This window comes from Chlorocebus sabaeus, chromosome 13 (genome assembly GCF_047675955.1).
Source record: "Chlorocebus sabaeus isolate Y175 chromosome 13, mChlSab1.0.hap1, whole genome shotgun sequence".
NCBI lineage: Eukaryota > Metazoa > Chordata > Mammalia > Primates > Cercopithecidae > Chlorocebus > Chlorocebus sabaeus.
The window spans coordinates 63,556,936-63,582,091 of record NC_132916.1 but is presented as its reverse complement, the minus strand read 5'-3'; the positions used below and the strand labels follow the sequence as shown (position 1 = coordinate 63,582,091).

The window sequence follows — 25,156 nt, the reverse complement described above, 5'->3', positions numbered from 1 at the left end:
TTTCTTATAAAGGGTTACAACCTGCAAGGTGGTCATGTGGCAAGCTGGGAGGGCTAACTCGAAAGCCAGGCACTTTGAAAGAGAAGGCATTGGGGTAGAAGATATTTGATGAATGGGTTAGCTAAACATACATATTCAACAGGAGCTATGGACATTCATGAAAGTGGTCATGATGCAGGCTAGGGAACAAACATGCATGTTACACACGACCCAGGTTCACCTGCGAGTGGAGACGAAACATTTAAATGTATTACAATTAGGCCTAATTGGGTCTTTTCAGGACACAATTTTGCTCTTTTCAAGACACAAAGACACAACTGTGCAGCCTCTGTAAACTGGCCAGAATGAGTCCATGGTCAGTGGTCTTATCAGGAGAAAGTTACTGAAATTGGTCTCAATTTGAAATGGTTGGGGGTCAGTTAGTCAGCATCTGGTGGAGCTGCAAATTGTTAAAATATTGCATCTCTCAAGGCCAGTGCTCGTTTAGCTGCCAAAGAAGAAAAGCCTCCTGGATGCCAGAATATAGTTATTCTTTAAGTGCAAGAGTGCATGACTTAACCTTTGCCTAGCAGGGCCTCTTGTTTATAATTTGGTATCTTATTGCCACAAAGAGTGTTCTGTCAGACTTATGATCTCTACTATAACATAATGCTGGTAAGTTGTTGTGTCTAAACTCTTTAGGAGTTTAGGGTATGTCTGACCTCCTGTCCTGATAGGCTGGGAACTCACTTTTTAAGGTTTTTCTGAGGTCTTCCCAAGAGGGAGTTCATTAGGTCAGTGGAGGGTTTAGGATTTTATTTTTGGTTTATACATTTTCTGTAGATTGAATAAATAATGTACCTTTTATACATAAATAGTAAATGTATTATTATCTTTAAAGTGTAAGTATTAACTTTATGATTAATAACTCATGTAAAACCTTCACTAGGCCGGGTGCAGTGGCTCATGCCTGTAATCCTTGCACTTTGGGAGGCCGAGGCAGGTGAATCACCTGAGGTCAGGAGTTCAAGAGCAGCCTGGCCAACATGATGAAACCCCATCTCTACTAAAAATACAAAAAAGTAGCTGGGCATGGTGGTATGCACCTGTAATCCCAGCTACTTGGGAGGCTGAGGCAGGAGAATCACTTGAACCCAGGAGGTTCTAGGTTGCAGTGAGCCGAGATCATGCCATTGCACTCCAGCCTGGGCAACAAGAACAAAACTCCATCTAAAAACAAACCAACAGACAAAAACAAAACAACAAACAAAAACCACGTTTGATAAAGATAAAACAGCTTTTTGTATGTGTACTACGTATTATATAATGTATTTTATTCATCATAGATACTGCAAGTACAACAAACAGGTGAGGGTGACATTTTTTATGTTTAAAAAGGGTGATCATATCTTCCAAATTGAAAGTCACTGTCTTCATATTGTCTAATAAATCCCAGAGAACCTCTGAGAAGAGGCTTGTTAGAATGCATTCACAACGTCTGCCGGATCCACAGGCACTGAGGAGGCAGCTCAGCTCCCTGATCCTGTTGCGGGAACTTGAGACAGCCATTTGCCCAGCTCTTCCATCCCCTAACCACAGCCACAACTGATTGGACCAGGGGTAGGCAGCCAACCCAGCCAATCCTGGGCTGGTCAACGACCTATGAGGTGGCTTGGAGCATAAAGTTATCAACTAGGGACAAACCGAGCTACTCAGGATTTTTCTATCTATTTGAATTCAGACCTTGTACAGCATGAAACTGCTAGCAGCAAGAACGGACACCAATAAATCAAAATAATGAGGGAACAAACCAAAGATTAAGTAAAAGCTATGAATTAGAGAAAAGATAGAGGTTGAGGAAGCTAATTAGAAGCATAAAGAGAAGTAAACAGAAAGAACTGTGTTTTATTCCATTTTTACACTGCTGATAAAGACATACCTGAGACTGGGTAATTTATTAAAAAAAAAAAAAGAGGTTTAATGGACTCACAGTTCCATGTGGCTGGGGAGGCCTCACAATCATGGCAGAAAGTGAAAGGCACGTCTTACATGGCAGCAGGCAAAAAAGAGAATAAGAACCAAGCAAAAGGAGTTTTCCCTTATAAAGCCATCAGATCTCATGAATCTTATTCACTATCAAAAGAATAGTATGGGGGAAAACTGCCCCATGATTCAATTATCTCCCACCGGGTCCCTCCCACAACACATGGGAATCATGGGAGCTACAATTCAAGATGAGATTTGGGTTAACACAGCCAAATCGTATCAAACTGAATCTGTGAAAACAACAGAGTGGTGTTAACCAGGAGTCCCCAGTGCAGTAAAGGCTAGTTCTTCACCAGAGCTGCCCATCAGAAGCAGCCTGTGAGACGCTTCTTCATGGAAATGCTTGGGCCTCATCCAGATCGACTGAATCAGAATCTCCAGAGTATTTATTTATTTATTATTATTATTATTAATTATTATTATTATTTTGAGATGGAGTCTGCCTCTGTTGCCCGGGCTGGAGTGCAGTGGTAAGATCTCGGCTCACTACAACCTCCACCTCCCAGGTTGAAGCAATTCTGCTGCCTCAGCCTCCTGAGTAGCTGGGATTACAGGCATGTGCCACCACACCTGGCTAATTTTTGTATTTTCAATAGAGATGGGGTTTCAGCATGTTGGCCAGACTGGTCTGGAACTCCTGACCTCAGGTAATCCTCCCACCTCAACCTCCCAAAGTGCTGGGATTACAGGCGTAAATCACCACACTCAGCCCCCAGAGTATTTAGATGTTGAAAGAGCTACAAAAGTCATTCTGACACGTTCTGGTTTAACAGCCCTCAGTCTGTAGAGGTCCTATAGTGGTAAATGGCCCTCTTTTGGCTTTCAGTGGAGTCCCATATCTTCCTAGTTGCCCCGTATACCTCCTGACAGTTAACCCCTTTTACCCGGCTAAGTGAATCTCCATTCCTTCTAGCCCAAAGTGTCTAACTGAAACATTCAACTAAAGGAGGACTACAAAAAAATTATTTTTTTAAGGAACCGTTTGTTGAGGCTGCTAGAGATAAAAACAACAGGAGAGGAATTTTCGGATAGATCCATCTTCCAGAAAAGTGTGGTTGTTTCAGATTTCTCATCAAAAAAGGCTCCTGAGGAGCTGGTTTTCTTTGAAGAGTTATTTATAACTTTTTTAAAGCAACCGGAAAGCCAGAGATTATTTGTCTATAAATAAATTAAAGGTACACGCATTTCTCTTGACCTTTTCTAGATTTATGAGGCTATACTGAGTCCAATACCTCATGACACAGAGAAATCAGCTTGTTCCTTTGCCATAACATGTTTGTATTTTGTCTGTCAGTTCATTGAACTGTTCCTCCTTATTGTCTGGAATTGTAGGAACTGTGCTCAGACACTAGGGAAATCTGGGATGTCAGTGTTTCCTTATGACAAATTCCTCAGATCCACATTTCTGAATTTTTTTTTTCTGGCTCGTAAATGTTATAACTGCTGTTGATGGTAGAATCCTGGATTCTGAAATAATTTCTTTTCAAAAGTTAATTTTACATTTTAGCTTCAGGTAGCTTCAGTGACTCAGCCATTGTATTGAAAATGAGATAACAATGTCAGTAATCTTTAAATTATGTTAAATAGGCATTTGTTGAAACCTCAGTTCATCCGGTTTGGGAATTATCTAATCCATTCCACCTTTTCAACCCTGCTCAATCATTTGCCCTCCTCCTCTTTTCTAATTTCGGCTATTGTAATGGTATATGGACAATTATCGGCTGACGGGTGAAAAAGACAGTTGCATCAACGTATTAAGTTACCTGGTCTGTAACTTATTTAATTATTTATTTATTTTTATATTTATTTATTTTTTTGAGATGGAGTCTCACTCTGTCGCCAAGCTGGAGGGCAGTGGTGCGATCTCGGCTTGTGACAACCTCTGCCTCCCGGGTTCAAGTGATTCTCCTGCCTCAGCCTCCTGAGTAGCTGGGACTACAGGCATGCGCCACCATGCCCAGCTAATTTTTGTATTTTTAGTAGAAACGGGGTTTCACCACTTTGGCTAGGATGGTCTTGATCTCTTGACCTAATGACCTGCCTGCCTTGGCCTCCCAAAGTGCTGGGATTACAGGCGTGAGCCACCACACCTGGCCATTAATTATTTATTTATTTAGAGGCAGAATTTCACTCTGACACTCAGGCTGGCGTGCAGTGGCACAGTCATGGCTCACAACAGCCTTGAATTCCTAGGTATCTGTGAAAGCCTCCCAAGTAGTGGAGACTGTAGTGGGTCACGCCACCACACCCCAGCTAATTTTTTTAGTTTTTTGTAGAGATGGGTGTCTTGTTTTGTTGCCCAGGCTGGTCTGGAACTCCAGCACTCAAGTGATCCTCCTGCCTTGGCCTCCCAAAGTGCTGGGATAAGTGTGAACCACTGTACTCAGCCAGTAACTTATTTTTAAATTGTGACTCCGGGACACTAGGGCATGCTTGGACTTCCTATGATAGGAGCTTAAGAAAATTCAAGTATGCAAACGTGGTAACTTTAATCAGTTTTCAGTGAACAGTCATTCACTATGAAGATGATAAGCTATAATTATAGATTGTGTTATGTAATCTCAATATACAAAATAGCAATGTTACAGAAGTTAAAAATTAAAGTTTCTTTATAATTAGTGGTACTTATCAAATTATTTTATGTAAGTTTTTTTACAGTTCTTTGTAATTCACCATTATTAAGACATACACTTAGAATTGTTTCTTCTGTCCTAAAGGTTCAAAATCAATGTCCCAACCTTCCTTTCTAGCCTCAACTGTTGTTACACCTCTTTCCTTCCATATCTCAAATTACTTGCCTTTCTCTGATTTTGTATGCAGTGGCGACTCTACCCCTAAAGTCCTACCCTATTATTCTATTGCTTTAAAGCCCCAGGAAACTTCACTTTATCCATGAAAGCCCCCAGGTATCCCCAGGAATGATTCTTCATCTTTGCACCCATATCCCTGTATCATTTACCCAAAGCTTGTTTTATACTATTTATTAATAATACATAGTACTACTTGGGGTTTTTGGAGGACTAGAATTGAATTTTGTTTATTTTTACTTTGCTTTAGTCTTTCCTAATGCCTAGAACAGTGACTTGAACAAAGTAGATGTTCCATATTTTCATTGTGTGAATAAAGGAATGTTGGTGTATAACTGTTGATCATCTCTAATTCCCAGCCAACTGCAGCCAATGGCACTTATTACTGAGATAATTAACTGGAATGCAACTTAGGGCCAAGAAGGAGTATTTTCACTGTATTCACAGCTCAAAATTCACAAGAGTATATTCATAACTCAAAAAAATCAAATCTATGATTTTAAATTTTAACACCATGATCCAAATAAAAGAACTATCTATATGTGAAGTTGATACAAAGGACTAACCATCTTGAATCTAAAGGAAAAAACATAAAACTGTATTGTCGATATCAATGGTAGATAGAAACGATACTCTGTCAGTTTTCTTTAAATAACTGAACAATCACATGAATATACCTTCTCTGGAAGATATTCATTAAACGTTAAATCATCAAGGGCTTGAAACTAAACTTCATTTGATGCTCACCAAGAAGATATTAAACAAATCATGACAGACTGAGTAACAATTTCAACTTCTATAGATTTTTTAAGAGTCTTTTTGATTACACAAGGTCAGCCACCTCATAAAATTCTTAGACTTCTTTGGGCTTCCTACATTGCTTCCATCTAAAGGTTGCTTCAGTTTCTCAGCCTAGACTTTTGCAAAGCCTGTAGATTGTTTGTCTTTTGTATTTTCTAAGTGCCTGATAAATAAAATTTCAATTTAATGTTACTAAGACAGGCAGAAGTAGAATTATCTATACAAATCAAAATTAAAGTGAAAATCAACCATGAACCACAATTCCCAAGTCTCTGTCTACACTCCTAAGCCTTTACTTAGCCTGGGTTCCAGAAGAAAATCCTCACCTACGTACTACACTTTTCTACTTTAACTACCTCAAGTTCGCCATGCTCAGATCAAACTCCCTGAAACTAGCCCTCCTTCTCCATCCAATTTTCCCACCTCTGTTAATTAGTTCATTATTCTCTCAGTCACTGAGGGCATATATGATGGTAGCTTTTGACCATGGCTTCTCATTTACCTTTTCATTTTCTGCCACATAATGGTAAAGATTCATTCTTCCAAAGGTCTCTTATTTCTACAGCGAACCTACATCATTCCCATGTAGCCAGCATCATTGCTTTTGGAAAACTACCCCTTTCTTATTTGAAATGAGGTTGTCAAGCACAGTAACTCACCCCATCCCCACTGAGAAACCAGCATGTGACCTGTGGCCTGTCAGTTCACGGTGTTTCATCCCCCTGGTAAATGTCATTGGTCGAAGGGGTAGGTTTATACTGCAGTGAGACCAATCAGAATTCCCTTCTTGGAATTCATAATTAGATATTATAATAAATGCTCTCTCTACTAGAATTACTAATCTAGAAATAAGTGAATTTGCAACTACCAGAAGCATCTTCCCAGCTATACGCAGGGAGTCTATTTAGAGTAGAAAGAGCTCAAGCCAGAGAAGGCATGAGAGCCAATGTGGAAAAACAGAGAGTTTTGACTTTGTTGAGTCCCTGGAGCCAGCCACGCTCAAAGTCTGCGCCACCCCTGGAATTGCCAGTTAGATGAGTCCAATTTCAAAATTCAGACTCTACAACTTTCTACCTAGGTGAACTTGGACAAGTTACTTGACTTTTCTGTGCCTCACTTACCTCATCTATAAAATGGAAGGTACTATTAGTACCTACCTCACAGGGTTATATGAGAATTAGCATTGTAAATGCTCAATAAAAGTTAGCAATAACCATCAAGTGCCAGTGAATTCTAATATTGTTTGATCTACTTTGAGTTGGGGTCCTGTCACAGCAGAAAGAGCACAGATGAGAGGGCTTTGATTTTAAAAACATGCTTAGAGTTCATTCTTCCCCTGCCTTTGCGTTATCATCATCCCCATGAGGATCCTGAGCAACATTTCAGCTGGCTTGTCTGACCACTTCTTCACTCTCTACAATCCACCCGAATCACTAGTGTCAGGGCCATCTGCACTAAATATCACTGTCATCATGGAATGTCCTTGCTCCAGTTTCTGTTCAGATTCCTCTTCTTGGTTTCCCGGGTCCCACTTTCATGGTCCAATGAACCACCTCTCTCCCCAGAATTCTGGTCGGCCTGATATCTTGCCTTTCACGAGATCATGCCTTGCCGATTTGTGTCCTTCTGCCTTTCCTTCAGTCATCACCCTCATCATCCCGTCTTTTTTTCCCTTGAGATAATCAGCTGCAATCATTCCTCAATGCAAGCTCTGCCCCCTCCAGGATCTCTCCCCTGGCCATTGTGGCTTTCACTGCTTTTACTCTTCTTGGTATTCTAAGTCATTTTAAATTCTGTAACATGCAATCAGAGATTATCCCATATTGTTTCAGATGGGTGTCACCCAACTAGAATTTGAAGTTTATGTGAAGTTTTTAGGTTAGATTTTTTGGCATGTACCCTAACTCAGCAATAAGCACACAATCAGCCTCAAAATAAGTATTTTGTATAGGATCCAACCATAACACTAACCATTCCTATTTCTTTTTTCTTTTCCTTTTTTTTTTTTTTTTTGGTGAGACTGAGTCTCGTTCTGTCACCCAGGTTGGAGTGCCGTGGGGCAATCTTGGCTCAGTGCAACCTCCACCTCCTGGGTTCAGGTGACCCTCATACCTCAGCCTCCAGAGTAGTGGGTACTACAGACATGTGCCATCACACCCAGCTAATTTTTGTATTTTTAGTAGAGATGGGGCTTCACCATGTTGGCCAAGCTGTCTCGAACTCCCGACCTCAGGTGATCTGCCCACCTCGGCCTCCCAAAGTGCTGGGATTACAGGTGTGACCACCTGTGCCCAGCCATTCCTTTTACTGAAATTTGGTAGTTCTGAGAGAATTTGTTTCAGATTAACATAACCTTTACTGCAGTTATCTAATATTGATACAAAAACTCAATTCTGAGAAGCATACAAATACTTAAATGACAAAAAAAGGCAATTTTGAGACAGCTACATATCTTTATTACATAAACATTATAATATTTCTCATAGGAGTTGGTCTTCAATTTGCTTGTTGCTTTCGCAGAATGTCAAATATCTATAGAAAATGTCTAATTGTTTATGAAACAAACATTCCCCTGTCCCTGGCTCCCAAAAAACCTGATTGCCTACAATTCCCAACCGGATTCCTGAGAAAAATAATAGGATTTGTTTATTTTATAGCATCATACATAAATTTTCTTTCAAGATATAAAAAAGGACAGACTCCTAAAACATTAATCTCCTTTTGTTTACAAAGTTCTATAAAAATACATTAAGTATGTTCAAATGTTTGTTCTTTCACTTTATATTCCAGTTTACCAGAAACAAAAAATGGCAGTACATAAAAGATATGTGAACCACATTAATCTTGCAGTAATACAATGTCAACATCATCATGAACACCTTGCAGAAGCAGCTCTCCTGAATACGTTACAATCTTCCTTCGTTTTGCAGCTTTGAGAGTTCCTACCAATGCTTCAAAGAGGTTGGCACATTTATCGTCTCGGAAGAGGACCCCAAATTTCACGCTTAACTTTCCATCAGCATCTAATTTGAGAAAATACATTGTTAGCAAATGTAAAGTCTGTGTCTTACCGTCAAGTATGGCAGATTTACAAAATCTTTAATACATTTCTAACTATGGGCTATCCAAGATTACAATTTAACATTTAACAGTCATAAATTCAACATATTCTCTTCCCACATCCAAAAAGTAATGGAATAAATACATGTTATACGCCTCTTAGCCTTAGGATTATCCGAAGACTGAGAACCAAGAAACATTACAAAAGTTGAATGTGCTACAGTGCTAATATTGCAGATAAATTTCCCGCTTTTTATTTGTTAATTGTTATGTGAGTTTTTGAATCAATAAAGACTACAAATAAAATAGAAAACCGGGATCAAGAGCAGTGTTTCTCTAAGTGTGTTCTGAACACTCGGAATCCCCAGGGTGGGAGTGGGGGCTCCTTAAAAATGCATTATCATCAGCCATTTATCAGGACCACGGAATCTGAATTCCTGGTAGTAGACTCAGAAATCTGTATTTCATATGAGCCCTAGATTATCTTATTTGGAGGCCAGTTTTGAACATAGACATTGAAAATTAAGATAGACCAAAAGTGGATCTGCTGTTAAAAATCAATAACCTGAAAACCTGGAGACAAGAGTAATCTGGGAGACGCCTCCCTATCCTTGGGTGATTCCTTTGATCACCTGACTGAATCCCTGACCTCTTCCTAGCCTTCTACTGCAGGTTCTTCCCTTCCAAAGCTACCCCCACAGTCAAGAGGATGGCCCTCACAGTGAGGAGAGGACCATTTCTTGACCCAAGGTTCTTGAGTGCCCACGCTCCCTGGCGAGAACTGCTGACTGGTTGCTTGGCAAACTCCTACTGTAAGCACAGCACTGTGTTAGACGCTAGAGACAGATATAAGGAAGGAGAGAATTGCTTTTGAACTTTCAAAGCAATGACTCTGAGTCCCATGAGGAAATAAGAAATATACACATAACAAGTTAAAGCAACAATACAAAGCAGTATGTGATTGGATGCCAAATGAGAAGCCAAGAAAATCCATCCCGGCCGAGTGCAGTGGCTCATGCCTGTAATCCCAGCACTTTAGGAGGCCAAGGTAGGAGGATACCTTGAGCCCAGAAGTTTGACACCAACCTGAGCAACATACTGAGACCATCTCTCTCCTAAAAAAATAAACTAAAAATAGCTGGGTGTGGTGGAGTGCACCTGTGATCGCAGCTACTCAGGAGGCTGAAGCAGACGGCTGTTTGAGCCCAGGAGTTCGAGGCTGCAGTGAGCCATGACCGTGCTAGTGCACTCCAGCCTGGGCAACAGAGTGAGACCCTGTCTCAATAAAAAAAGAAGAAAAAAAGAAAATATATTTTACAGTTTAGAGGAGGGCAAGATGTCTTTGGGCAAGAATGGTAAGGAAGACTTCATGGAGGAGGCAGTACCTCTTCCGGATTTGAAAGGAGACAATAACCTGGAGCTTTTTTTTCTTCAGCTTCATTGTGATGATATGCTCTGAGCTTTTCAAAAACCTAATAGTCCTCAGTGGAAATCTCTGCCACCTACTAGTCGTTTGGCCTTGGGCAACTTGTTTAAAGCTCCCTAAGCCTTGGCTTCCTCCTGTGTAAAATGGGGACCTGAACATCTTTTTCTCGGTGCTGCCAGGAGACACAGTTCGAAAGCACTCGGCACACTGCCTGGCACACACTGAGCAGACCATCAGCGACCAGGGGCTCTGCTGTGACTGACACAAATAGGGATAGTGTGCCAAGCCACAGGCAAGGCTAAAAACGAGTAAGGTGGCTGGAGGAACAGTGACCAGCGTGAGTAGTTTACTCACCTGAAATAGATCACCTAAGATGAGAAGGAGGATGAAAGATGTTCTAAAGGGAAAACAGGGAATCTGACTATGTTTGGCCTGGAAAGCAAAGATGTACCTCTTTGATTTTTCAACTTCTACCTGCATGACACTGTGTGTGCAACAGGAACCTGTCACTGATTACAGATAGAAGTGGAGCTGCTGGTAACCTCAGGCAAGTCCTCCAAGCTCTCTGAACTTCAGGTATCCATCAAATGAGGGTAAAAATACCTCTCACAGGGCTGTTGCAAGGATGAACAGACATAATAAAGAAAAAGCCTTTTATAGAGTGCCCAGCATACAGTAAATTCTCAACTTTGGTCAAAATTTTTAAAGGCACCAAAGACAGAAACCTGGGTGTAATCTTGGAGTTCTCATGACCCCCTCATCCCTCAATCTGACACATGTTTGAGTGATGCCACCTTCTTTGTGTCTTCTGTGACTACTGCCTCTCCTCTCCAATGACAGTTAATTCCTTGGTTCAGGTCCTAAGTGTTTCTCACTTGCGTCACTGCAAGCTGCTGAGAACTCCATACCAGCCTCCTTTTCTGCGTTTTTGCCCCTCAATACATCCTCCACATGGGTGCAGAAGAAACAATGTGGAAGAAATTTTATGAGATGCAAACCTCATTGTTACTCTTCTACTTTAATCCCTCTTTCTTTCTTTTTTCTTTTTTTGAGAGAGGGTGTTGATCTGTTGCCCAGGCTGGAGGGCAGTTCTGTGATCATAGCTCACTGCAACCTTGAACTCCTGGACTCAAGAGATCCTCTTGAGCCTTCCAAGCCTCCCACGTAGCTGGGACTGTAGGCATGCGCCACCACACCTAATTTATTTTTATTTTTAATAGAGACGAGGTCTCGAACTCCTGGGCTCAAGCATTCCTCCTGCCTTGGCCTCTCAAAGTGCTGGGATTACAGGTGTGAGCCACCTCATCAAGCCTCCTTTAATATTTCAATGGCTCCCTATGACCTTCTAAATAAAGAGAAGTCCATGGCCTTGCAGAAGAGGCACTTCATCCTCTGGCCTTACATCTATCGCTTGCCTGGCCTTCTGCCATATCACTGCATGTACCTTCTGATTCAGTCACAATGACCTGCTTGCTGTGCCTAAGATGATATGACAGATCCTGCCTTTGTAACAGTGCCCATGTTCGGTCATCTGCCCAGAAACCCAGACACTTTTTCCTAGCTAAATTATTTTTCTTCAGGAATGAATTCAAATGCCACCTTTTCTAGAAGTCCTTCATGATCCCCTCAGTTGAGTGAATAGTTCTTCTTATAAAACTGAGTATATATCTATCAAAGTGTTCACCATCATTTATAATATTAATAGCTAACATGTATTGAGTACTTGCTATGATCCGGAACTGTTCGACACATTTTACAGTCATTAAAATTCACTTAATCTGTATTTCATGGAAGATAAGACACAATTGATTGCAAGAAGCATCATTATTTTATATTACAATTAAACTGCCAATTTAACCATAGCATGCCATGTACTATAAGGTGCATTTTTATTTGAGAGATTTTTTTTTTTTTTTCTTTTCAGTTTCCTTCTTGTTGCCCAGACTGGAGTGCAATGGTGCGGTCTTGGCTCACTGCAACCTCTGCCTCCCAGGTTCAAGGGATTCTCCTGCCTCAGCCTCCCAAGTAGCTGGGATTACAAGCACCCGCCACCACGCCCAGCTGATTTTCATATTTTTAGTAGAGACAGGGTTTCACCATGTTAGCCAAGCTGGTCTCGAGCTCCTGACCTCAGGCAATCTGCCTGCCTTGGCCTCCCAAAGCGCTGGGATTATAGGCGTGAGCCACCGCACCCGGCCTATTTTAGAGATTCTTTTAATGTGAAGAAATGTGTCCTTGAAGTAGAGTATTACTGTTTTACAAACAAGGAAAACAAGGCACAGAAAAGTTTAGTAAAGTAGCCAAGGTCACACAGCAAGTATGTAGAGGAGCTGGGATTCTTTTCCACAGAGTCCAACTTTACAGCGCATATTAATTACTTCCCTCTAGGTACTTCTAATTTGCCTGTCTTTCAGCTACCTAAAGAGAACCTCAAAGATGGAGATGGAATTTTGTTTATTTTTACATCTCCAGTACTTGAGCACAAAGGGGACACTAAAAAAAATATTTGTTGAATGGAAGAATTTAAATATCCAAGTGCTCTCTCCCCATTTAATCTTTTTCACTATATGAAAAATGAGACTTTAAAGAATTTGACTTTGAATGAAAAGATAAAACTAAATTCATCAGTTTTCATCTTGAGCTCATAATATGTAGACTAAAGCAAAATCATTCCAGATACAACTTAAATAATTAACATAACACATTCAAAGATTATACATATCTATATATGCTTTCAAACTCAATAAGTCATCTTTTGCCAGGGATGAGAAAGTCAAGGTATCCTGATGAAGCTGCAAAATTAAAAGTATTTCCATGCTTACAGAAGTTATGATAATTATCTTAAGTCTTCTAACGTGAAAGCTGCTAATTTTGAAGTGGAATTTCAGTTTGCCTTACCAGAATAATGACTAGTACTGTAAAGGTTAGAATTTTAAAACTAATTGAATATGGGCCGGGCGCGGTGGCTCAAGCCTGTAATCCCAGCACTTTGGGAGGCCGAGACGGGCGGATCACGAGGTCAGGAGATCGAGACCATCCTGGCTAACACGGTGAAACCCCGTCTCTACTAAAAAAAAAATACGGCCGGGCGCGGTGGCTCAAGCCTGTAATCCCAGCACTTTGGGAGGCCGAGACGGGCGGATCACGAGGTCAGGAGATCGAGACCATCCTGGCTAACAAGGTGAAACCCCGTCTCTACTAAAAACAATACAAAAAACTAGCCGGGCGAGGTGGCGGGCGCCTGTAGTCCCAGCTACTCGGGAGGCTGAGGCAGGAGAATGGCGTAAACCCGGGAGGCGGAGCTTGTAGTGAGCTGAGATCCGGCCACCGCACTCCAGCCCGGGTGACAGAGCAAGACTCCGTCTCAAAAAAAAAAAAAAAATAAATAAAAAAATAAAAAAAAATAAAAATAAAAAAAATAAAAAATAAAAAAAAAATACAAAAAACTAGCCGGGCGAGGTGGCGGGCGCCTGTAGTCCCAGCTACTCGGGGGACTGAGGCAGGAGAATGGTGTGAACCCGGGAGGCGGAGCTTGCAGTGAGCTGAGATCCAGCCACTGCACTCCAGACTCCGTCTCAAAAAATAAAAAAAAAAAAAGAAAAAACTAATTGAATATGACCAATAAACACTAGGCTGACATGGATACAGAAAAGAAAATCCTACAAATCTTTAGAAATATGCCTTTAACACCTATAACTATCCAAACAACAGTAATGCATGGCTGGGCCCAGTGGCTCACGTCTACAATCCCAGCACTTTGGAAGGCTGAGGCGGGTGGATCACATGAGGCCAGGAGTTCGAGACCAGTCTGGCCGACATGGCGAAATACTGTCTCTAGTAAAAACACAAAAATTAGCCAGGAGTGGTGGCGGATGCCTGTAATCCCAGCTATTCAGGAGGCTGAGGCAGGAGAATTGTTTGAACCCAGGAGGCAGAGGTTGCAGTGAGCCAAGATCACACCATTGCACTCCAGCCTGGGTGACAGAGCAAGACGCTGTCTCAGAAAAAAAAAAAGAAAAGAAAAAGAAAAAAACAATAATAATGCTGCCAAGAGTAAGATGACCTCACTGAGCTCAGGAAAAAAACAGGAGTGTGGGAGGAAGAACAGGAGGGGCATCACTGTGGAAAATAAGACTCATCAGGCCTCCGTCAAGTGGGTGTGGCGAAATGGGTGGGAGAAAAATTGAGTTAGGGAAGATTGTTGATTTCTTTGATTAGGAAACTAAATACATCATGGCCAGACAAAGTGACTCATGCCTGTAATCCCAATACCTTGGGAGGCTGAGGCAGACGGACCACTTGAGGCCAGAAGTTTGAGACCAGCCCGGCCAACATGGCAAAACCCCATCTCTACTGAAAATACAAAACTTAACCAGGCATGGTGATGGACACCTGTAATACCAGCTACCAGGGAGGCTGAGGCACAAGAATCGCCTGAACCTAGAAGACAAGAGGTTGCAGTGAGCCAAGATGGTGCCACTGCACTCCAGCCCGGGCGACAGAGCGAGACTCCGTCTCAAAAAAGAAACTAAATAAATTACATTTTCCAATGTCTTCTCAGTGTTCTCTTCAAACAATACATTCATTCCCATTCCAAAACCAACTCATGGATTTCCCCCTAAACTGACCTGCCCTATACTTCAAAGTCCTACCTGAGATGCAAGACTTCACTGAGTGCCCCCAACTACTACAACTTCCAATAATCTATTTTGAAAGGACCATATTGCATGTCAGCACTTCATAGTTCAGCATACCATTTTTTTTTCTGACAATTGCCTCATGAGTTTTTTATTGTTTTTCTTTTTGTTTTGAGATAGGGTCTCACTCTGTCCCATAGGATGGAGTGCAATGGCTTCAACACAGCTCACTGCAGCCTCAACGTCCTGAGCTCATGCAATCCTCCTGCCTCAGCCTCCAGTACAGCTGGGACCACAGTTGTATGCCACCATGCCTGGCTAATTTTTCAATTTTTTTGTAGAGATGGGATCCTACTTTGTTGCCCAGGCTGGTCTGGAATTCCTGGGCTTACATGATCCTCCCACGTTGGCCTCCTGATGTGCTAGGATTACAGGCCTGAGCCATGGCACCTGGACTATGAGATTTTATTTGTTTTCATCAACTAAGTAGTAAAATCCCTGGGGAAAAGGAACACACTTTATACCACTTGTACTACACAGTTATTAGCACATATAGATACTCAATAAGTATTAACTGATCATGATTCAACTCACTTAGTTGTTGACTACCTTAGGACTTAAGAGTCCACACCAACTTTAATATGCCTCATTTATCTTTTCTTGGGCCATTTCAGTAATGATGACTTGGGTTTGATATAGAAATAGTGACTAAGACAAAAAAAGAGGGAGTAATAGGAAGAATAAAGGCCCCAGAAGATATGCATGTCCAATCCCTAGAATCTGTATGTTACCTCACATGGCAAAAGGGACTTTTCAGATGCAATTCAATTAAGGACCCCACGACAGGGAGGAATCCTAGATTACCTGGGTGAGCCCAGTGTAATCCAAAAAGTCCTTAAAACAGAAGAGGGAGGCAGGCCGGGCATGGTGACTCACACCTGTAATCCCAGCACTTTGGGAGGCCGAGGCAGGTGGATCACTTAAGGCCAGGAGTTCAAGACCAGCCTGGCCAACATGGTGAAACCCCATCTCTTTTATGTTTGCTTGTTTGTTTATTTGTTTGTTTTGTGAGACAGAGTCTTGCCCCACTGCCCAGACTGGAGTGCAGTGGCACAATCTTGGCATAACCTCCGCCTCCCGGGTTCAAGAGATTCTCCTGCCTCAACCTCCCTAGTAGCTGGGATTATAGGCACATGCCACCATGCCCGGCCTTTTTTTTTTTTTTTTTTTGTATCTTTAGTAGAGACAGGGTTTCACCATGTTGGCCAGGCTGGCCTCGAACTCTTGACCTCGTGATCCAACTGCCTCGGCTTCCCAAAGTGCTGGGATAATAGGCGTGAGCCACTGCACCCAGCCAGTGAAGCCCCATCTCTAATAAAAATACAAGAAACTAGGCCAGGTGTGGTGGCTCACACCTGTAATCAAGCATTTTGGGAGGCCGAGGTGGATGGATCACCTGAGGTCAGGAGTTCAAGACCAGCCTGGCCAACATGGTGAAACCCCATCTCTACCAAAACTACAAAAATTAGCTGAGCATGATGGCAGGTGCCTATAATTCCAGCTACTCGGGAGGCTGAGGCAGGATAATCACTTGAACCCGGGAGGCGGGAGGTTACAGTGAACCGAGATTGCACCACTGCACTCCAGCCTAAGCAACAGAGTAAGATTCTATCTCAAACAAACAAACAAACTTAAAAGAAAAAGTGGAGGAGGTCGATGTGATGTAACGTGTGGACTCAATCAGTTCTTGCTTGCTTTAAGACAGAGAAAGGGGACCATGAGCCAAGGCCCCTCTAGAAGCTGGAAAAGGCAAGGAAACTGATTCCCTCCTGGAACCTATAGAAAGGAGTCCCCTGCCAACACCTTAATCTTACTCCAGCAAGACCCTTGTCAAACTCCTGACCTACAGAACTCTTAAGATATTAAATGTGTTGTTTTACATCACTAAATTTGTGGCAATCTGTTACAGCAGGAACAGAAAACCATTGCAAGGGACATTTGATATTAATGGCTTAATGGAATTTTCCAAGTCTGTCCTGTTACTTCAAAGGATTTGTGATTCATGAACAGACAGTGCTTTAAGAAGAATCAAACTATAATGACACAAACCTTGAGAGCTTCTGAGGGACTTTCTAGAACGGGTTTTCACTTGGATGATGTAATTTTAAAACTTCCAGTCCTATTATCCTAGTTGTTGCTGAATACGTCTATTATTCTCATTATTTTCAAAATGCTCCCCAAATTCTTGCATGTCTCGTCTGAGATGTACCAAATACCTAAAGCCACAAGTATAATAGTAATTTTCATTACGACTTAGGAAGAAGACGCGAATACTACCCATTTTGCATGTCACTATCTTCAAGGAAGCTGCCTAGTTATTGCTGAAGAAAAAGATAATTTTTCTTAAACAGTACCTAAAGGGTGATTTATTTTAGTTATCTTACTTAATACCTGATTATACAAAACTCAAGATTTGAGATTTGGAGAAAATAAAGACAATTTAGTATAACTTAGTATAATTTCAATGTAAGTCCCTAGTCATTTACAAGTTTGTAAAATGATGACATTTTAGATAAGATGATTTAAAAAAAGAAGTTTGTAAAATGATAGCAGAACAAAGCAGAAAACATGAATTTTAATAGTATGATAAGTAAAAATTTGAACATGATTCAATTACCAAATTTCAATGTAGTCAGATGAAAGAAGCTTGGTAATTTGCTTTCTATTGAAAAAATAATGAAATATCTCAACCATTCTCTGCATCAGAATCACAATACCCCAAAAGCCCTGTGTCTCCAGATGTCACTTTCTGGCTAAGGGCAGTTACCACCTGGGGCTGTGGGCAGAGCTGCCATACCTCTGTCCTGAACCCCTGGGTGACCCCTTCTAGGCTTCTCCAGCATGCCAGTCTCGCCTGTTCAAGGTAAAGCCACGAGAAATAACTCTATCTCTGTTAGATACTTACTTTTTGAACCCAAACGATGAATTTCCTCCACTAAGAGGTTAACCTCATGATCCACATTCATTGCTGCCTGGGAGAGAAAAAGGAAGTCTAAATTATCACCATTACATTCCATTAAGCACATCCAAATCCAAGGGCCCTTTGTCTTTTTCATGTCGCATTTGTCACTATTAATTTGCCATGTCCCTTTTCCTAAAAATATTTGTGTGATGCATGTGGCACTGAAGTGTCCCCATTTTCCCTCTACCTTTGTAACCGTCCCCTTAGCTGCCTGTACTCCTATTCTCCACATCCGTGGGGGAGAATACAGTCATTCTCCTTGCACCCACGATTCACTCTGAGTAGGTCTTCTTCGTGGTACCCTGCTAGGCACCGAAAATACAAAAGGTGTGTAGCACAGGATCTGCCCTCAGGGATCTCACATTCTAAAGGCAAATGAGGGCCTGCAATGAAGAGCAATGTGACAAATACTCTCTGAGTGGTGGGTCCAAGGCATCTGGAAGCACAAAGGAGTAAACGGCAGGCGGCTTTCTGGAGGTCACTGGGGAGGAGTGGTCCAGCCGGACAGGTAGGGTAGGGCACTCTATACAGGAGGAAATGCATACGTAAAGCAAGGCAACAAAGGAGAAAACGCATAGCACACTTGAGGCAGGCCTAAGCTAGGGGCTGGACACCCCACAATAAACTGACACACACTCCCTGCCCTTCAGCAGCCAGTCTAGTGGGGGAGGCAGATCAATACAACAGCAATTTTAATACCATCCTGTCAATCCAGTGACACACAGGGACATCATGGCCTTCTCTGGGCAATGCCCAGTAAATCCGATTGCAATACATAGCTTGTGGTGAAGATCATTCATCTGCAGATAAGGAGTTCAGAATAAAACAGAAGCTGAGCCTTTCCTTGGCTCACTAAGTCCTCCAACAGCTGGGTTCTGCACACTGTTCTAGCCTCTTCCACCCCCTTAAACTCTAGGCTGTAGCCACATGGGACTTTTTAATCTCTCAAATGCCCCTTGCTCTCTCACCTCCAGCCTTCACACATACTATGGCTTCTATTCAGACTATAGCTATTCCTCTTTCCAGGGGCTAATTCACACACATCCTGCTCCAGCTTAAATAAAAGCCTTCCCTGAAACCCTGGAGAAGCAGTACTCCCTCACTGTGTTCCCATAGCACCGTGCCCCTCATTTCACCCAATTGGAATTACATTTCTGGACTTTCACTACCACAGGGTAAGCTCCCCTCTGCAGGGATCTGACTATAATGCTCACTGCTGTATCATGTCTGACACTAAGAGTAGAGGGTAAAGAAATATTGACCTCATGAACTGAAAAGAACACGCAAAGGCATGAGAGGGATTGGAAGTACACCTGCAGGATGTCAGGAAGTATGAGCAACTGGGTAGAAGATGCATCAGTTCAGTCTGTTTTCAAATCATAATTTTTTCAAATCAAATAAGGGACCAAAACAGTGGAGTTGTGTGTATGGTTTCCTTCGGGGTGATAATTTGCAAGAAACAACTTTATCCATATGGATTGTAACTAATTCTTGCTAGCTGTTAAAAACAAGAGTGACACCTATGACTATATACTACCTGCTTACATGATATTGATTGGGACACTAGATTTTCTATCTGCTAATTATTAAAAGTGCCACTACCATCTGCTCTGTTGCTTGTGTGAATATTATAATTTAAGAAGCTTAGATTGTAATAAAATGTGAAATATTCAATTAAATGCATCTTCATAAAACTTAATATGAAAACTTATAGTGTTTAAATATTGGGGACTTTGTGTTGGTGAAGTCATATCTATAACATTATATGCAATTCAAGACATAGTTTAAGAGCGATACTAAAAAGCTAAAATATACACAGAGTACACAGCCACTAAGCCTGAACACCACGCCATGAGAATAAAAGTAAGAAAAAACTATTAGTAGCAGTGTGGTGGGCAACTGTTGTTTTGTCTACCCAGCACCCATTTCCCATTCTGGCACCGGCAGTCTAAGTTTTGTTTGGATAAAGCCTTTCCCTCCTTATGCTAAACCCATGTATCCTGGGTAGAGCCTTACTCTGGGCTCCAGAAGCAGGTCAGAGCCAGAATAATTGGTTTGATGCATGAGGTAGCTGAGCCCATCCAGAAAAATTAGGTTCAGCCCTGTGATTTTGCTAGAACTATTAGTAAAACGACACTCTCCTTCTACTTGGTTCTAAGATATTAGTTTATAGTCCCTGATGTCAATGGCCACCATGAGAGAACCGCTGGCCAGGAATAGAAGCTAACACAAAGAAATGTCCAGTCATACAACAATGACTGAGCCTATATAAGACCCTGGACTTTCCAACTACATGAACCAGTATCTTTCCTCTTTTTGCTTGTGTTGGTTTGACTGAGTTTCTATTACTTGCACTCTAAAGAATCTTGACCCATAAAGTTAGCTTAGAGAAGAACTGCTGCTTTAAAAACAAAACAAAAAAAAAACTAAAGCTCTTTTTTATGTACTTTACGAATAGACTTTGTGTTCCTCTACTGGGTAGGATGGATAAGTGTAATAGAAAGGCAGATTTGAGAGCCATATAAAAAAGTTCTCTAGCAATTAAAATTGCCCAACAATGAATAAAGTTTGCACCCTGTTCCTAGAAACATTAATGTAGACATAGTAAGGATCTGTGAGGGATGATGAGGAAATTAGCCTGTACTGGACAGAGGGAGAATGAAAATGTCCAAAGAAATTAAGGAACTCCCCAATTCTCTGATTCTCGACCCCCTAGAAAGATGTTATCTCTTTAACACCCTTCTTCACTCCTTCCTCCCAACACCAGCAACACACTTCAGACTTAGCTCTCATTGAATACTGAGAATCAAAGGGGAAATCCATCTATTATATATAGCATGCATACCTGCATTATATTAAGCAAATGTACGTTCATCCAATTTTAAGCATGGAAGGTAACCAGATTTCTTTATACTTAATTACACATCAGGCTCCTTATCTGCGTTAATTCATGTAGTTCTAAGAACCTTACAAGGCATTTATTTATCCTCATTTGAAGGATAACGAAACAGGGGTTAATGCCCCACAACTAAATGCTGTTTCTACCACAGGGTGGTGGCTCTTCTTTCCCCCCTTCCTCTTCCTCTTTTGCCATTATGCAAATACACTAAATATAATGGTGAGTGGGATTGACATGAAATGTGACATGCTGAGCTCTTACCAAGGCAGAATACTTACAAAGCAAGAAAGGCTCCCTGCCCAGACCACTATAAATAGGAAAATAACAGGTTTAGAAACAATTGCTAGTATACTTGACATGTTTTATTTATTTATTATTTAGGAAGGAGAGGGACAAAGGGGGAAAAAATACCTATTGTGACACAATCCTTGAAAGACCCATGGCCTTTTATAATAAGGACAGAATCCCAGGATTGCAGTGAGCAAGATGCAGAACAATGAAGGGGGTGGAGGGATGAAGAGAGGTTGATGGATATAAATACACAGAAGAAATAAGACCCGATGTTGCATTGATCAGTGGGGTGACTATAGTTCACATTAATGGATTGTACACTTCCAAATGGCTAAAAGCAAATAAGTTGAATGTTCCTAGCATAAAGAGATAAACATTTAAGGTGATGGATATCCCAATTACCCTGATTTGGTTATATGAACGTAACACATTCTCACGAGTACCGTGAAACTATGTCTAAGGGAAAAAAAAAAAGAATAAGGAGAGGTGAGAAGCAGAGCAAGTCTAAGGGGAAGAGCTTAATGGTGAAGACAGGAAAATGCTCCAGGGAAGGCGAGGCAGAGGCCGGCCAGGCACTCTAATTGTCGTCGCAGAATCGATTTAGGCTTTGTGCGTGGGAAACACAAAGGAAGCGTAAAGTCGGAGGACTGGGCAGAACCCGAAACCCACCGTCAATACACACTTTAGAATATATTTCAGGACCCTCAGGGCATTGTTGTTTTTCAAAAGTTTGGAGGCAATGCATGGAGATTTTCTAATATCCAAGGAAACATAGCCTACTGGAATAGGTATGTCTGGAACCAGGAACCAACTTTACACACTCGGGCTGGGCACGTTTTCTCAGCCCTCCTTCGCAATCGCGGACAAGCAGCTGGTGCGGGTCAAAGGATGACTGGGCTCCTTCCTCCCTCCGGTCTGGGGCGCGCTCACTCCATATTTGGCCATCCTGCTCCCAGTTTGGGGTTCTGCCTGGTGGCCCTGCAGCCCATCATCACACGGTCAGCGCCGGCACCGGTGCAGGATTGGGGAGCGCCGAGCTGGGCCCCCAGTTGCGGGGCGGCACCGCTGGCGCCCGGGAAGGGCCGCGTCCCGGAAGCCTTTGTCTCCGCAGCTCCCCGCCCGGCGCCGCGGGTCCGTCTCCCCCGTGGCCCGGGCATCCCGAAGCGCCGAAAGAGCGAGCGCCCAAACCAGGAAGGGAAAACGGACCCTGCCCCGGGCTCCAAGAGCCCCTGGTGTCCCCTCACGACTCTGCACCCCCTGACCTGGAGCGCACAGAGCCGCACCCACCTCCGGCGCTGCAGAGTCCACTGCCCTGGGGCCACCACGTTCCTTGGGGCAGTCTCTCCCCTTGCCCCCAGCCCTTCCCCACCCAGCTCTGCAGAACTGGCTCCTGAACCACCGCCAAGTGCAAAGCAGACACGTCGCACCGCGGTAAAAATCGTTCCATTTCTGCCGGCTTCCCAGTCCGCCCCCGGCCGGCGAAACGTCACGTGAGCCGAGTGCGGAAGTCGGCCCTAGAGGTGGGGGCGTGAGCGGCGCGCGCCCCCCGGGACCTCAGCCCTCGAGGTCTCAGCCCAGCCGGTCGCAGCCTCCGCGCGCCCTGGGCCCCTTCCCGGCCCCCTCCCGACCCGCTCCCCACCCGACTCTCACCGCAGCCCGCAGTGCCCGGCGGCGCACCCCGGACACCCGGTCCATCCCTGCTACCTAAGCCACATCTGCCCGGGCGCTCACGCACCTCTCTGCCCGGTTTTCCTTCCCGCGGGAGAACTGGCGCCGCGTGGGTCCGGACCCGGTTACCTTCTTCAGTGCACTGGGGAGGGTGAGGCCAAGAAAGGAAGTGGCTGAGGCAAAGAGAAAGACGGCTGTGGAGGAGGAGGAGCAGGGTAGGGGGAAAAGTAAGTGTTTCTGCGCTCAAGAAAGGGGCCGCCCACACTCCCAGGGACAAGCCTATGAGGAGGAAACTCAGGGGAGGAGACGTCCAAGAAAGGAGCTGACTCCAGACAGGTGGAGCGCCCTGGGCTCCTAGGAAAACGGGTCCGGAGCCTCGATTACCCCACTTTTCCACCGTGCTACTCAGAGCCAAGGATCCCAGGATCTGCAGCTGATGCTGGGCGTCGATTTCCTGCAGAATTTCTCTCCCAACGTAAGAAACAAAGCGCCCCCGAATTGCTGAAGGCAGCTAGAAAGAATGTGGCATTCATGGGTTCCGGACGCCGGGGGCCTCCAGAAAACTACGACTCGTGACTTGAAAATGGCTTAATTCCCAAAACAAAATGCAATATTGAAAGCCAATTTGTTAGACTGCAAAGAAATTTGACTTGGACATAGGTAGTTGTTGACCCTGGATCAGTATCGGTTTCTTCCCTTGTTCATTATTTCCTACATTTAACTTCATAATTCAATTTATTCAGACTCCCTTTGTTTTAGTCACTGTTATTTTAATATATGCGTGTGTGAGAGAGAGATGCTCACCCTACCCAGAGTCCCTTTGGAAAGGAAACAGTTACCCAAACTATTTCTAGAGCAGGGTTTGCACAAATAACCACAAAAAACGTTCCTTACTCCTCCCCACGCCCAGCCCAGCTAGTTGAAATTAAGAGGGATCACGTGACCCAGGAGCGCACAATCCATGAGGTATTCATCATCCTGTGAGGTGGCCTGGAACAAACAGTTCTCATCAAACACGGACTCTGACAATTAGTAAGCAGATCAGACTCTCCCTTGGAAATGGAAAGTGGAGAATGCAGAGACGGAGCCATCTGATGTAAAAGAAAGGTTGGAACTAAGAGAGGGTAAGGCAGAAGGGGCCAAAATGGGCTTCTAGATGCAAAACATTTGAGTAAGCAGAAACCAGGAGAATGTAGCAGCAGGTTGGGTGGAGGCACAAGTGGTAGAAACCAGTCAAAGACAAGCTGAGACCAAGTGATGGAAGAAGAGCAACGAAGACCTGCTTCCCAGGGGCATGTGAGTGTCCAGTTCCCTGGGGCTGCACTGGATCCATCCACTTCCCATGCTTCATTCTAGTCTTTACAGTGAACACCTGTCTCTTGGGTGTGACTGAATGAGTCTCTGTTCTGTAATCTTCAACAAAGGTCTGAGTCTTCTAAGTGTCTCACGGCAGATAAAGTTTAAGGTGACTCCTAGATCTTTTAAGACCTATTTTTTTCTTTTACTTGTTTTATATTGTTACCAAAAGGATTGAGGCCTATTTTTTTCTCACCAAAAGAAAGCCAAAAAGTTATAGTTTATATCTTTCACAGTTGACATAAGGCAAAAAATTATAATTCAAGAAAAATATATTTAGCAATTATCCAAACAGGACCTCGCTATTTTGGCCTGTGACAGGGATCACAATTCATCAGTCAGATAATATCCAATGAAAGGAATAATGAGTCTGGAGTGTACCACTTCTGTTATGATTAAGTAATTAGGATTGTGCTAATTGCCAACCAAAGAAAAAGAAATAGATTACTTTCCCTAAAGAAGTAAACATCCTTGTTAGTATAAAAATAAACTCACCCAAAAAAATACTTGGTTTACACATATGCTAAACTAAGTATAACACAAACTTTATGTTAATCTATAAGGAATTACAATGTAAGAAAGTTGTTTTGTCGGCTGGGCGCGGTGGCTCATGCCTGTAATCCCAACACTTTGGGAGGCCAAGGTGGGCGGATCACCTGAGGTCAGGAGTTCGAGACCAGCCTGCCCAACATGGTGAAACCCCATCTCTACTAAAAATACAAAAATTAGCCGAGTATGGTGGCATGTGCTTGTAATCCCAACTACTCTGGAGGCTGAGGGAGGAGAATCACTAGAACCTGGGAGGCGAAGGTTGCAGTGACCCAAAATCGTGCCACTGCACTCCAGCTTAGGCAACAGAGTGAGACTGCATCTCAAAAAAAAAAAAAAAAGGAAAAGAAAAGAAAAGAAAAAAGAAAGCTGTTTTGATAAAAGAAATATTTAAAAATTTTAGCTAATATTTTTCATATCCAATCCTACTCCTTCAATTTCCAAGTGGACTTCTGTTATCTTTTCTTATTCCCTCAGGAATATCATCATGTACAATGTAAACAATGTGGAAGTTTAACCTATAAAGAAAATAAAATTTATCAGATTAAAGAGTATTTAATATATTTTAAATAAAAGTGCCAGCCACAAAGTGGCAGCCACAAAAGTGCCAGCCAC

The 25,156-nt window shown here is 42.7% G+C and overlaps 1 protein-coding gene across 1 annotated transcript; it reads right to left on the bottom strand.

The window, feature by feature from the left end:
• Window positions 1-8,066: 8,066 nt before the first annotated feature.
• On the bottom strand, window positions 8,067-22,884 carry ABRACL (ABRA C-terminal like). Its single transcript, XM_008006851.3, has 3 exons — window positions 22,704-22,884; window positions 17,722-17,788; window positions 8,067-8,656 (listed from the first exon to the last, which is right to left on the bottom strand). Exons 2-3 carry the CDS (start codon window positions 17,780-17,782, stop codon window positions 8,472-8,474), a joined length of 246 nt encoding a protein of 81 aa, XP_008005042.1. The 5' UTR covers window positions 17,783-17,788; window positions 22,704-22,884; the 3' UTR covers window positions 8,067-8,471.
• Between the last annotated feature and the right edge of the window lie 2,272 nt (window positions 22,885-25,156).

Coding starts and splice junctions, on each gene's coding strand:
- ABRACL (XM_008006851.3), bottom strand. CDS start 17,782: ATGAATGTGGATCATGAGGTTAACCTCTTAGTGGAGGAAATTCATCGT. Junction 8,657..17,721: donor TCATCGTTTGGGTTCAAAAA/GTAAGTATCTAA, acceptor TTCTCAAATTAG/ATGCTGATGGAAAGTTAAGC.